The following is a 13,952-nucleotide window of genomic DNA, read 5'->3' on the forward strand; positions in this document are numbered from 1 at the left end:
CAGTACTGTACAAGACACTGGTTGACACTACTGTTCAAGACAATGGTTGACACAGTACTGTACAAGACATTGGTTGACACAGTACTGTACAAGACACTGGTTGACACAGTACTGTTCAAGACAATGGTTGACACAGTACTGTACAAGACATTGGTTGACACAGTACTGTACAAGACACTGGTTGACACAGTACTGTTCAAGACAATGGTTGACACAGTACTGTACAAGACATTGGTTGACACAGTACTGTACAAGACACTGGTTGACACAGTACTGTTCAAGACAATGACAGAAAGTGAAAGAACAGTCACAAGATGTTCAGTCTGGTGAACATTAATTATTGTATTTCATGTTATGGTGAAATTATTGAAGTTATTTAGTGCAGGACGCTCCAGCCTCCACCACTAGTAGTGTACTACCACCACTAGTAGTGTACTACCTCCACTAGTAGTGTACTACCTCCACTAGTAGTGTACTACCACCACTAGTAGTGTACTACCTCCACTAGTAGTGTACTACCACCACTAGTAGTGTACTACCTCCACTAATTGTAGTCTACTACCTCCACTAGTAGTGTACTACCAACAATATACAAATAATCCGAACATAAGAGAGAGAAGCTTATGACAACGTTTTGTTTTGACTCGGATCATTTACGAAGTCACTGACACAAAAGAGTGAGGCAGCCAGTATGTACATGCATAGGTGAGGAAAACAAGGACAGGAACAAGAGAGAGGAAGAAAAAGTAGTTGTTGTGGTGACGCTGGTAGTGGAGGTACAGTGGTACCTCGAGTTTCGAATAGCTCCCAACTCGAACAATTACGTAAGTGTATTTTCGTAAGTGCTTTTGTAAGTGTATTTTTGGGGGTCTGAAATGGACTAATCTAATTTATATTATTCCTTATGGAAACAATTTTGTTCAGTATCGGCACTCAAACACCCTTCTGGAATGAATTAAGTTTGTAACTCAAGGTATCACTGTACAGTGGACCCCTGGTTAACGATATTTTTTCATTCCAGAAGTATGTTCAGGTGCCAGTACTGACCAAATTTGTTCCCATAAGGAATATTCTCAAGTAGATTAGTCCATTTCAGACCCCCAAACATACACGTACAAACGCACTTACATAAATACACTTACATAATTGGACGCATTGGGAGGTGATCGTTAAGCGGGGGTCCACTGTAGTAGTAGACAAAATAGTGGTAGAAGAAAGTAGGGAGAGGAGTTTAGTGCCAAAAGAGAGAAAGTGGAGAGCATAGTGGCATGTTCATTCACTACCTTTCTTACCATGCTTTCTCTGTCAAGAAACATATTCTTATTTTTATCTTTCTCCATGCCCTCCACATTTGTGACCCTCGGTTCCTAGAATCAGAAATTTCCACTCTTTGTAATTCATTCCCTGGTCTTGTCTACCCTTTCCATTTCATAAACTCTGCCTTCTCATGTGCTAAACAGATTGTCTTCTCTTCCAAACTCTACTCCTGTGAAATGTCCTGCTCTTTGCCTCCCTATATTTCCAGTCTTTCTAATCTCAACAGCTCTCTCTGTTCCTTAGACATCAAGCTTACATTTTGCCAAATGAACACCCTTCACAGTAATCTAGTTCGTACCTCTCCTCCTGCTATAGATGTCCCTGGTGTCTACTCTTGCTCCTTGTGTCCTCTTCAATACAGTGGACCCCCGCTTTACGATCAGCTCCCAATGCGACCAATTATGTAAGTGTATTTATGTAAGTGCATTTGTATGTGTATGTTTGGGGGTCTGAAATGGACTAATCTAATTCACAATATTCCTTATGGGAACAAATTCGTTCAGTAATGGCACCTGAACATACTTCTGGAATGAAATAATATCGTAAGCCGGGGGTCCACTGTACTTTGGAGAAGCTGGCCATTATCTTTCTGACAGACTCAAAGAACACAAAAAAGTGTTTGGCTTGCCAATACCAATAATGCTTTTTTCTGTCATGTTAGAGATCATAGTCATCCTATTAACTGGTCCTCTGCTAAAACTGTCTACCCTTCTTCTAGCCTTCACAGTCGCCATCTTATTGAATCCTCCCTTATACACAACTTTTATTGTATGAATCTCAGTCCTGGCTTTGTTTCTGTAGATGCCTTCCTTTCCCATCACATTTTCAAATGCTCCAAACTTCAAAATACTCGTGACTTAACCTGATACTTTCTTCTCTTCCTCCTCTCCCTACTTCTTCTAATTTCCTATTTTTTTCCTGTTCTTTCTTTGTTTACCTTTCTTCTGCCTAAGTGTGTTTTGTCTTTCAATTTTTTTTCCCCCATGTTTTTGGTCCTACCCCTTGTGGGTCATTAGCCCTCCTGCAGTGCTCCCTTTTTTGTCCTTAGACTGGCCCTGCTTCTACTACTATAACTACCACTCCTTTTCTATTACTATTGCTTCCCTTCACTCCTCTTTCTCTACTATGCCACTAAACTACTCTCCCTACTTTCTACTGCCACTATTTCATCTACTACTACTTTCACTACCAGCATTACCACCACCACCACTTTTTCCTGTCCTTGTTTCCTTCACCTATGCATATACATACTGGCTGCCTCACTCTTTTGTATCAGTGACTTTGTAAATGGTTCAAGTCGGACCGAAACGCTGTGGTGAGCTCCTCTCCCCAATGTGCGGGTTATTTGTGTATTCTTCCAGTCACGGTATTGTGCCTCTTTGTTCCCTACCACCATTAGTAGTGTACTACCACCATTAGTAGTGTACTATCACCACTAGTAGTGTACTACCACCACTATTAGTGTACCACCACCATTAGTAGTGTACTACCATCACTAGTAGTGAACTACCACCATTAGTAGTGTACTATCACAACTAGTAGTATACTATCACAACTAGTAGTGTACTGTCACCACTAGTAGTGTACTACCACCACTAGTAGTCGTGTACTACCACCATTCATTTATCTACACACACACACACATACAAACAAAACACATACAAACAAAACACACACACACACACACACACACACACACACACACACACACACACACACACACACACACACACACACAGCACACACACACAAAACACACACTACTACTACACTAAACTACAGACCAGTGTCACTGACATGTATTGTATGCAAAGTCATGGAGAAGATTATCAGAAGAGTGGTGGAGCACCTAGAAAGGAATAAGCTTATCAACGACAACCAGCATGGTTTCAGGGACAGGAAATCCTGTGTTACAAACCTACTGGAGTTCTATGACAGGGTGACAGCAGTAAGTTAAGAGAGAGAGAAGGGTGGGTAGATTGCATTTTCTTGGACTGTAAGAAGGCTTTTGACATAGTTCCACACAAGAGATTAGTGCATAAACTAGAGGACCAGGCAGGTATAACTGGGAAGGCACTGCAATGTATCAGGGAATATCTGTCGGGAGGACATCAGCGTGTGATGGTATGTGACAAGGTGCCAGAGCGGGTGCCTGTGATGAGCGGGGTTCCACAGGGGTCAGTCCTAGGACCGGTGCTGTTTCTGATATATGTGAATGACATGACATAAAGAATAGACTCAGAAGAGTCCCTGTTTGCAGATGATGTGAAGTTGATGAGAAGAATTCAATCAAAAAAGGACCAGGCAGAACTACAATGGGATCTGGACAAGCTGCAGGCCTGGTCCATAAACTGGCTCCAGGAGTTCAACCCCACCAAGTGCAAAGTCATGAAGATTGGGGAAGAGAAAAGAAGACTGCAGACAGTACAGTCTAGGGGCCCAGAGACTACAAACCTCACTCAAGGAAAAGGATTTAATGGTGAGTATAACACTGAGCACATCTCCTGAGGCGCACATCAACTAAATAACTGCTACAACATATGGGCGCCTAGCAAACCTAAGAATAGCATTCCAACATCTCAATAAGGAATCGTTCAGGACCCTGTACACCATGTATATCAGGCCTATATTGGAGTATGCAGCACCAGTTTGGAACCCACACCTAGCCAAGCACATAAGGAAATTGGAGAAAGTGCAAAGATTTACAACCAGACTAGTCCCGGAGCTAAGGGGCATGTCCTACGAGGAGAGGTTAAGGAAAATTGACCTCATGACACTGAAGGACACGATAGGGGGGATATGATAACGACAAATAAAATACTGACAGGAACTGACAAGGTGGACAGAGACAGGATGTTCCAGAGATGGTACACAGCAACAAGGGGTCACAACTGGATGTCAAAGACTCAGATGAATCACAGGGATGTTAGGAAGTACTTCTTTAGTCACAGAGTGATCAGGAAGTGGAATAGTCTGGGAAGTAATGTAGTGGAGGCAGAATCCACACACAGCTTTAAGAAGAGGTATGATGAAACTCATGGAGCAGGAAGAATGACCTAGTAGCTGTCAGTGAAGAGGCGGGGCCAGGAGCTAAGACTCGACCCCTGCAACCACAACTAGGTGAGGTGAGTACACACACATGCAGAACACACACACACACACACACACACACAAACAAACAACACACACACACACACACACACACACACACACACACACACACACACACACACACACACACACACACAAACAACACACACACAAAACACACACACACATACACCCAACACACACAACACACACACATACACACACACACAACATATACAACACACAACATACACAACACAAAACACATACACAACACATACATAAGACACAAGACATAATGCACACACAAAACACACAATACACAACATACATAGTTTTAAGACGAGGTTTGATAAAGCTCATGGAGCAGGGAGAGAGAGAGGACCTAGTAGCCAACAGTGAAGAGGCAGGGCCAGGAGCTATGAATCTTCTCCCACAACCACAAATAGGTGAGTACATATAGGCAAGTACACACACACACACACACACACACACACACACACACACACACAACACACACACACACAACACACACAACACACACAAAACACAACACACACACACATGCACACACAAACACACACACATATACAAAAAGATAAATTAATTTCATATATTAACTTAGTCTGATATAAAACTTAATAATTGTAGTAGAAAAACAGCAATAATGGTAAGACACATATGCAACCTAACTGTTGCATATGTGTCTTACCTAACAACCTGTCGGTATTTTATACCATTTTAATGTTCAAACAGCAATAATATTCTACAAAAATACTTAAGACAGAGTATGTAAAGTGTTGAGACATAACCTATGTCTGTCAATGACTGACTGTTTTAGTATTATTTAGTACACACTCACACACACACTCACATGCACACACTCACATGCACACACTCACACACACACATAAGAATGGAGGAACACTACAGCAGGCCTACTGGCCCATACATGGCAGGTCCTTATCAAAATCAACCATGTATTTGTCTAACCTTTTCCAAGCTACGTAAGAATTTAATTCCATACCCCAGACACCAATCAAACCCAGCCCCTCTCACTCATATATTTATCCAATCTCTTTTTAAAACTACCCAAGGTTCTAGCCTCGAATACCCTACTTTGAAGATTGTTTCATGCACTGACAACTCTGTTTGGCCAATACTTACCTATGTACTTTCTAAATCTAAATTTATCTAACTTAAATCTGTTATCTCTGGTTCTTACTTGATTCAATATCCTCAGTATTTTATTAATATCACCTTTGTTTATATCCATCATCCACTTTGGTGATATCTCACTTCATTCTACATCTCTCAAGAGGGTGAAAATTCATACAGGAGATTCCTTATATAGTAAATCAACATTGTCATCCTTCTCTGTGTGTCCTCCAATGAATTTATATCCATTCTGTAGTAAGGGGACCAAAACTGAGCAGAATAATCTAAGTTAGGCCTTACTAGTGATGTACAGAGCTGTAAAATAACTTTTGGACTCCTGTTACTTATACTTCTTGATAAAAATCCAAGTAATCTGTCAGCCTTATTGCACACACACACTGACACACACACACTACTGACACACACACACTGACACACACACACTACTGACACACACACTACTGACACACACACTACTGACACACACTTGACACACACACAAACCAGTCACGGAACACTTCCATCGTACACATTACGTTAACAGCCTCTCGTTAAAACCTTAAGCATAATATATTTAATTATGTAGATATAATTTGTGCTTATGAGAACTTTTCTCCACATGATATATGACACCATTATACTGACTGAGTGCCCAGTGCCACACCATCATAATGACTGACTGTCCAGTGCCACACCATCATACTGACTGTCCAGTGCCACACCATCATACTGACTGACTGTCCAGTGCCACACCATCATACTGACTGACTCCCCAGTGCCACCTCATCATACTGACTGTTCATCAGTGCCACACCATATTGATTGACTGCCCAGTGCCACACCATCATACTGACTATCCAGTGCCAAATCATCATACTGACTGACTGCCCAGTGCCACACCATACTGACTGACTGTCCAGTGCCACACCATCATACTGACTGCCCATCAATGCCACACCATCATACTGACTGCCCATCAATACTACACCATCATACTCACTGCCAATCAGTGCCACACCATCATACAGTGCCACACCATCATACTGACTGCCCATCAGTGCCACACCATATACTCACTGCCCATCAGTGCCACATCATCATACTGACTGCCCACCAGTGCCACACATTTGAGCATACATATATCTGAGGTTATATAATCTACAAAATGGTGTATCACCTGGCTTAGTCGACCAGATCTGTTATCTTGCAATCTTTATTTTATGACAAATAATATTGCAACTTTGGTATACACTAGGATTATGCAAATTAGCTGTATCTATGCTATGTACAATAAAAACTTATTAGCCAAGCAAATATGCTGAAGTGAAACTTTAGGAAAGATCTCAGTATATTCATGTTTGACTTTTAGTTTGTGATTGTTCAAACATCACAGCAAGACAAACTTGTGAGGTGATTGTGATTGTTGCAGCCACAACACTGACTTAGTTTCTTTAAGCTTGTTATCCACCAAACACAGCTAACTTTATTTTATGAAATAAAGCAATGGCAAATATATTAGATAAAAACTAGTTACATCATTATCATGATTGGGTGTGCAAGTCTGCACTTGAAATATTTATCATGTATCTTCCCGGCGTCCCTTGAGCAAGAAGACGTCCATGTTATCTTTCCCCTTGACAAACACTTGTCCTCGTCTTTCTAGTTCATACCGTCTGTTGAGGACTACTGCACACCTGTTACTAACTTGTATACGTCCTGGAACCCCAGTGGAGTCCATGCGGGAAGCAATATTTACCGCATCTCCCCAGATATCATAATAAAGTTTGGTTGTTCCTATTACTCCAGCTGTTACGTCCCCAAAGTTTAGTCCAATGCGAATAATGAGGTTAAATTCTATGAGATCTTGATTGAAGTCTTCAATAACCTTCTGCATAGCTAAAGCAAACTCCATTAGCTCAAATATATGTTGATGAGCATCAGTGTTGCTCTGCCTGACCTTAGCATCCAAGCCAGAAGCTGCCATGTAAGTACTTCCAATAGTTTTGATCTTTTCAATATTCTTGAACTCAGGACGCAAGAGCAGCTCATCAATATCGGCGACGAGTTCGTTTAAAACACGCAGGTATTCCTTTCCACCGAGGTAATCCTCGTCGTACAGTTCGTTAAAATTAACTATCGATGCAAACATCACAGCGACATCTTTGTGGTTCTCAGAATATTTTGCAGTTGTCTTAATTGAGTCAGCTACGTGTCGTGGGATAATATTGTTGAGAAGCCAATCTGCCTGGTTCTTCATAGTCTGTACTTGCACTTTATCTTTCATAGCCATTACAGACCCATGGAAACTCAGTCTATAACTGATTTCAAATTCTCGGTTTAGAAACCATACTAAGAGCACTAACAAGACTGAGGCAACTACTAACTCTTGGTATGAAAAGTGAGCCAAAGACTCGCTCATTTCACCCGCACTATATAAAGTGCTATTATTTCTGTTATCATTCATGTGACTAGCCTGTAGACACAGGGATGGTGAGACAAGCACCAGTAATATTACTATACCAATAGTTGCTAGTATGTTTTTCATCCAGCAGTTTAGCTGTGTGAAGTTGCATAAATGTATTGAAGACACAAATGTAAGGTAACAGAAGAATGTCTTTGTGCCATCAAGATCTGAAAGGCTACAGGAAAAGTTAGACATGACTGCTGCAAGAGGCAGACAAATTATAGACGCACCACAAATATGCCAAGGATGCCAACGCGTTAGTTTTGCATAGATCTGTGACGACGTGCCGGTATTTTCTCGACGCATCACTTGTGACGAACACAGTACCAACAAGAGTAAGTGCCAGCAAGTTGATACAAGGCACAACACTAACCATCCTAGTGTGTATTGAAATAACATAAAAAGAGAGATAGTTACTACTATGTATACGAGTGCACTAACCAAGATGTCAAAGTAAGTATTAAAATGAGTTGACACTAAGGTGGGTGGTGAGTCGTGTCTTGGCTTGTGAGCCTGCTGCCGATACTGCTTTTCAAGTTCGTCATCCACAAAGAATAAAGTCGTGTGAGAAAGTGGCGGAGCCTCGATATACTGTCGATGATTTTCAGCTTGTTGCATGCACTTGATTAATTGAAGATCTGACTGTTTACGCAGCTGATGGAAGCGTGTCAGACTCTCATTGAGGGGAATACTGCATGGCTCAGCTCCACACCCACTCTCACCCATATCAACTGTAACACAAACAATATATTAACTGCATAAGTAAATAATAAACATTAACTTAATAACAAACATTTTATCTTAACCTTTAGATAGATGTGTCTGGAGCATTTAGCTAGTAGTAAGTGCATTGTATAAAAGTGTACCATGATAACTTCATAAAACATACATTAAATCTAAGTGTACATTTCATAAAACATACACTGTATCTTTCCTAAGCTACAAGTTTTACAACTAAAAAATTGAATTCCTGTATTGTGAATGTTGACCAATGACTTCTCAAAATAAAAATGAGATACTCACCAAACTTATGGTCGACAACAGAGGACTGACTGGATGTGTAGTAACCACTAACACGATGCGTCAATAAGTCTCCTGGACTCATACCATTAATAGCAAACAGCTGGAAATAAGTTCATATATTGATTAGATAAGTGGCTGCAATGGAGTGATTATTGAGCATTCTTCTTCCCAACCCCACGCACTAATACTAAGGAGGTGGAATACATGTACGCTGGTGCCAATGATTTTGTGCTGCAAGCCAAGACGTAAACATTTAAACGTAAACATTTTAGCGAAAACTAAATACAGTTATTGAAAGAAAGCTTGGTTAGTTTAATTATGCATTGTTGTGTGTGTGTGTGCGTGTACATGTGTGTGTGTGTGTGTGCATGTGCACGCAGCTGTGGCAGCAGAGCTGTGTGTGCGTGTGTGCATGTGCACGCAGCTGTGGCAGCAGAGCTGTGTGTGTGCAGCTGCAGGAGTAGAGCTGTGTGTGTGCAGCTGTAGGAGCAGAGCTGTGTGTTTACAGCTGTAGGAGCAGAACTATGCATGTAGAGCTGTAGGAGCAGAGCTGTGTGTGTGTGCAGCTGCAGAAGCAGAGCTGTCTGTGTGCAAGTTCAGCAGCAAAGCTGTGTGTGTGCAACTGTAGGAGCAGAGCTATGTGTATATAGCTGTAGCAGCAGAGCTGTGTGTATAGCTGTAGCAGCAGAGCTGTGTGTGTGCAGCCGTAGCAGCAGAGCTATGTGTGTGCAGCTGCAGCAGCAGCAGCAGAGCTGTGTGTGTGCAGGTACAGCAGCAGAGCTGTGTGTCTGCAGCTGTACCCTACTCATTAGTATTATTATTATTACCAGCTACTGTATTATTATTTATATTTTTACTTAATGTAAAAAGAAGCTTTTGGCTCTGTGGGAGACCGTCAAGGTGTTAGATATCAATTATTATTATTGTTATTTCTGTACACAGTATAATTACTGATATAAATGGTACAATGGTTGATAACGAGAGCATATAAAGTCCATATGTACACTCGTACAGCCTCACTGTACAAGCAGGGCCCTCCTTACAGCCCCACTCTATAAGCGGGGCCCTCCTGTACAGCCCCACTGTATAAGCGGGGCCAACCTGTATGTTGTTGCATTCCCTCTGTGTGGACTGGCTTGTACTATAAGTGATCAACTTAATTCTTATATGCTGGTAATGATCATCTGAAGTTGTCTTCTTTATTAAACTGCTCTAGTTATAAGGACTTAAAGAAACATACATAGAACTTTTATTGATGAAGTTCTACCCCCCCTCACTCACTCACTCACTCACTCACTCACTCACTCACTTACTCTCTCTCTCACACACACACACAGCTGTGACTCGACCCCTGCAACCACAAATAGGTGAGTACACACACACACACACACACACACACACACACACACACACACACACACACACACACACACACACACACACACACACACACACACACACACACACACACACACACACCAGGAGGAAACCAACAGTCAAGGACCAGGTAATCCGGCTGAGGAAGGAGGGGAAATCACAAGAAATGACAAATAAGTATGTGAAGAGCTAAACATGAGATTTAGCCCTTTGCAGGTCCATCCCGTAGCTCTAGGGCTTTGAAGCCAGGGTCCAAACCATAGATCTACGCCATGAGCTCAGCTCACTCAGATAACCTGTGAGCTGTAAATTTGGGCCTAGATATGAGAGAATACATTTATGTGGTAAGTGTGCACCACATAAAACAAATCCTGCAGCAAGCAGTGCAAGATGAGAGAAAAAAACTGAGACTGTAATTTTGGATTAAAACAGTGACTTTGCGGTGTTTTCTCGTATGATTTTACAGTTGTATTCGCGATTTCTTGGGCTTATTTGACAGAATCAAAGATATATTACAGAAATAGAGTTTATTTTGATTGGTTTTAATAGTGAAAATGGCTTGAAACTGAGTTCAAAATAGCGGAAATGTTCAATTTTTGCCGATGTTCAAGAGTAAACAAATACATGTATGTATCGTCACGAGTCTAATACGCATCAGCTGGTGGGTCAAATATATGTTCACAAATCTACTGATATTATTTATACAATTATTACAACACTGCATAACAGTAAATCTTCTATTTTTTGGTGAGTGAATAAAAAATTCATTATATGAATAAAAAAATCAAAAAGATTAGTGCAAAAGCAAAAGGAGCAGGTAGGAATAACAGGAAAGGCACTGCAATGGATCAGAGAATACCTGAGAGGAAGGAAACAACGAGTGATGGTACATAATGAGGTGTCAGAGTGGGTTCCTGTGATAAGCGAGGCTCCACAAGGGAATAGATTCCTAGGTGTCCCTGTTTGCAGACAATGTGAAGCTAATGCAGAGAATTCAGTAGGATGAGGATCAGGTAGAACTACAAAGGGCTCTGGACAGGCTTCAAGCCTAGTCCAGCAGTTGGCTCCTGGAGATTAACCCCACCACATGTAAAGTTATGAAGATTGGGGAAGGTCCAAGAAGACTGCAGACAGAGTACAAACTTGGGGGTGAAAGACTGCAAACCTCATTCAAGGAAAGGATCTTGGAGTAAGTATAATACCGAGCAGATCTCTTGAGGCGCACATCAACCAAATAACTGCTGTAGCATGTGGACGCCTGGCAAATCTAAGAATAGTGTTCTGACACCTTAGCAAGGAATCGTTCAAGACTCTGTATACCGTGTACATCAGGCCCATACTGGAGTATGCAGCACCAGCGTGGAACCCCGCACCTGGTCAAGCCCATCAAGAAATTGGAGAAAGTGCAAAGGTTTGCAACAAGACTAGGCCCAGAGCTAAGGGGTATGTCCTACAAGGAGAGGTTAAGAGAAATCGACCTGATGACATTGAAGGACAGATTAGGGGGAACATGATAACAACGTATAAAATACCGAGAGGAACTGACAAGGTGGATAGGGACAATGTTTCAGAGATGGGACACAGCAACAAGTGGTCACAAATAGAAGCTGAAAACTCGGATGATTCACAGGAATGTTACGAAGTGTTTCTTCAGCCATAGAGTTATTAGATAGTGGAGCAAACTGGAGTGATGTAGTGGAGGCAGGATCTGTACATAGGTTTAAGAAGAGGTATAATAAATCTCATGGAGCAGGTAAAGAGTGGACTTAGTAGTGACCAGTGAAGAGGAGGGGCCAGGAGCTATGAATCGACCTCTGCAACCACATATAGGTGAGTACACACACATACACACACGCCCACACACACATGCGCATGCACACACACACACACACACACACACACACTCGTGGAGGAGTCACGCGGTTTGAGCTCGTGTTTTGGTGGTAATTTCTGACTATGCCATAAGGAATAGAGTGTGGGATATAGGCGTGTGCACGCATAAGAGTGCATATAATCACTTAAGCCCCGAAAAAAGGAAATATAAGTGATCACAGAAAAGAAAACAAAGGAAATAGTGACTAAGTGTTTAGTGGGGGCCGTTGGAAGGAAGATGAACGGTTGTGTCAGGCCTAAATAGTGTTGCCATAATAACGCAGTGGGTTATTTGAAGAATAAGTGCGACTCAAGACCAGGGAGATAAGAGATATGTATAGATGTGTCAGTAAATACAGTGAGTGAGTGAAAAAATTAGATGAGCTAGAGACTATAGTGCATACAGGAAGTTAGTGGAAAAATTACCGTGAAGCATCAAGCATCTTCAACTTCTGGGACAGGACGGACCCGCAACGTTACTCCACTGCCAGCCGCAAGTAATATTCACCTAGTTTGAGTTGCATGGGGTCAATAGTACCTGTCTCTAGCTGGAATTAGGGGTCACTCTCCTCGAGCTATCAGAATTAGAATAAGCAGCATTTACTGGCATTTAATAGAATTTAGAGGTAGCGGCACACAGGCGAAGCCTAGTGTATTTATTTTTGAACGTAATTTTAAACGCATAAGACAGTACAGTGGGAACCAAGAGATCGGGTACATATGCAATACATATGTAGTACATACATGGGAAATAAGGACTGTTTACATAAACATATGCACACACACTAGGTGAGAACAGGATCTGCTGTTAGGAACTTGAATAGCTGTAGCACGCACACACACATATACACACACACACACACACACGCACACACACATATACACACACACACACACACACACACACACACACACACACACACACACACACACACACACACACACATATACAGACACACACAAACACACATATACAGGATTTCACACCTTCCTGTGAAGTGACCCTCTAACCCTTCCTTTCCCCCCCCATCTCTCTCCCTCTCCTCCTCTCTCTCTCTCTCTCTCTCCCTTTCTCTCATCCTCTCTCTCTTCTTCTCTTTCTCTCTCTCTCTTCCTCTCTTTCTCTCTCTCTTTCTCTCTTCCTCTCTCTCTCTCCCTCTCTCTATTCCTCTCTTACTCTCTCTCTTCCTCTTCTTTCCTCTCTCTCTCTCTCTTCCCTTGTCACTCCCCCCTCTCTCTCTTACCTTTTCCCTCTCACTTTCTCCCCCCTTTTCCCTTCTTTTCCCCTCTCTCCTTCTACTTTCCCCTTCACTCTCTTTCTCCCTGTCTCTCACTCTCTCCCCCTTTTTCTTTTTCTCTTTCTTTTTCTCTTTCACTAAAAAAAAAAAAAAAGGTTGGGACTCGTAGGAAGCAGGGATCAGATGACAATGGCATTGGTAGGGAGGAATGGATGGAGGAGCAGTGGAAAAGGATAGAGCAAGAATGGGGGAGAAAATTAGGAGAGCTTTCTGAAAAAATGGAGAAAGAGCTCTCTGTGAAATGGGAAAAGAGGTTGGAGAGGGAGATGAAGAATTGGGAGGCACAAATCGAAACTGCAGTAGCCAGGGTAAAGGTCCTAGAATTTGAGGTAAACAGGCTGAAGTAAGTCTCA

At 41.9% G+C, this 13,952-nt stretch overlaps 1 protein-coding gene across 5 annotated transcripts in view; it reads right to left on the bottom strand.

Annotated features, from left to right (window-relative positions):
• Ac13E (Adenylyl cyclase 13E) overlaps positions 1-13,952 on the bottom strand; it is a 111,481-nt gene continuing 97,529 nt past the window's right edge. For 4 of the 5 annotated variants that reach the window (XM_053798037.2, XM_053798036.2, XM_053798038.2 and 1 more), the window contains 2 exons: positions 9,053-9,152; positions 333-8,760 (listed from right to left, as the gene is read on the bottom strand). In XM_053798037.2, coding sequence (XP_053654012.1) covers positions 7,145-8,760; positions 9,053-9,152 — 1,716 coding nt within the window. In that variant the 3' untranslated portion in view covers positions 333-7,144. Of the gene's footprint in view, positions 8,761-9,052; positions 9,153-13,952 lie in introns of all 5 variants that reach the window. The other variant, XR_011394650.1, reaches the window with a different exon arrangement.

The sequence above is a fragment of the Cherax quadricarinatus genome, chromosome 93, assembly GCF_038502225.1.
Source record: "Cherax quadricarinatus isolate ZL_2023a chromosome 93, ASM3850222v1, whole genome shotgun sequence".
Classification (NCBI taxonomy): Eukaryota; Metazoa; Arthropoda; class Malacostraca; order Decapoda; family Parastacidae; genus Cherax; species Cherax quadricarinatus.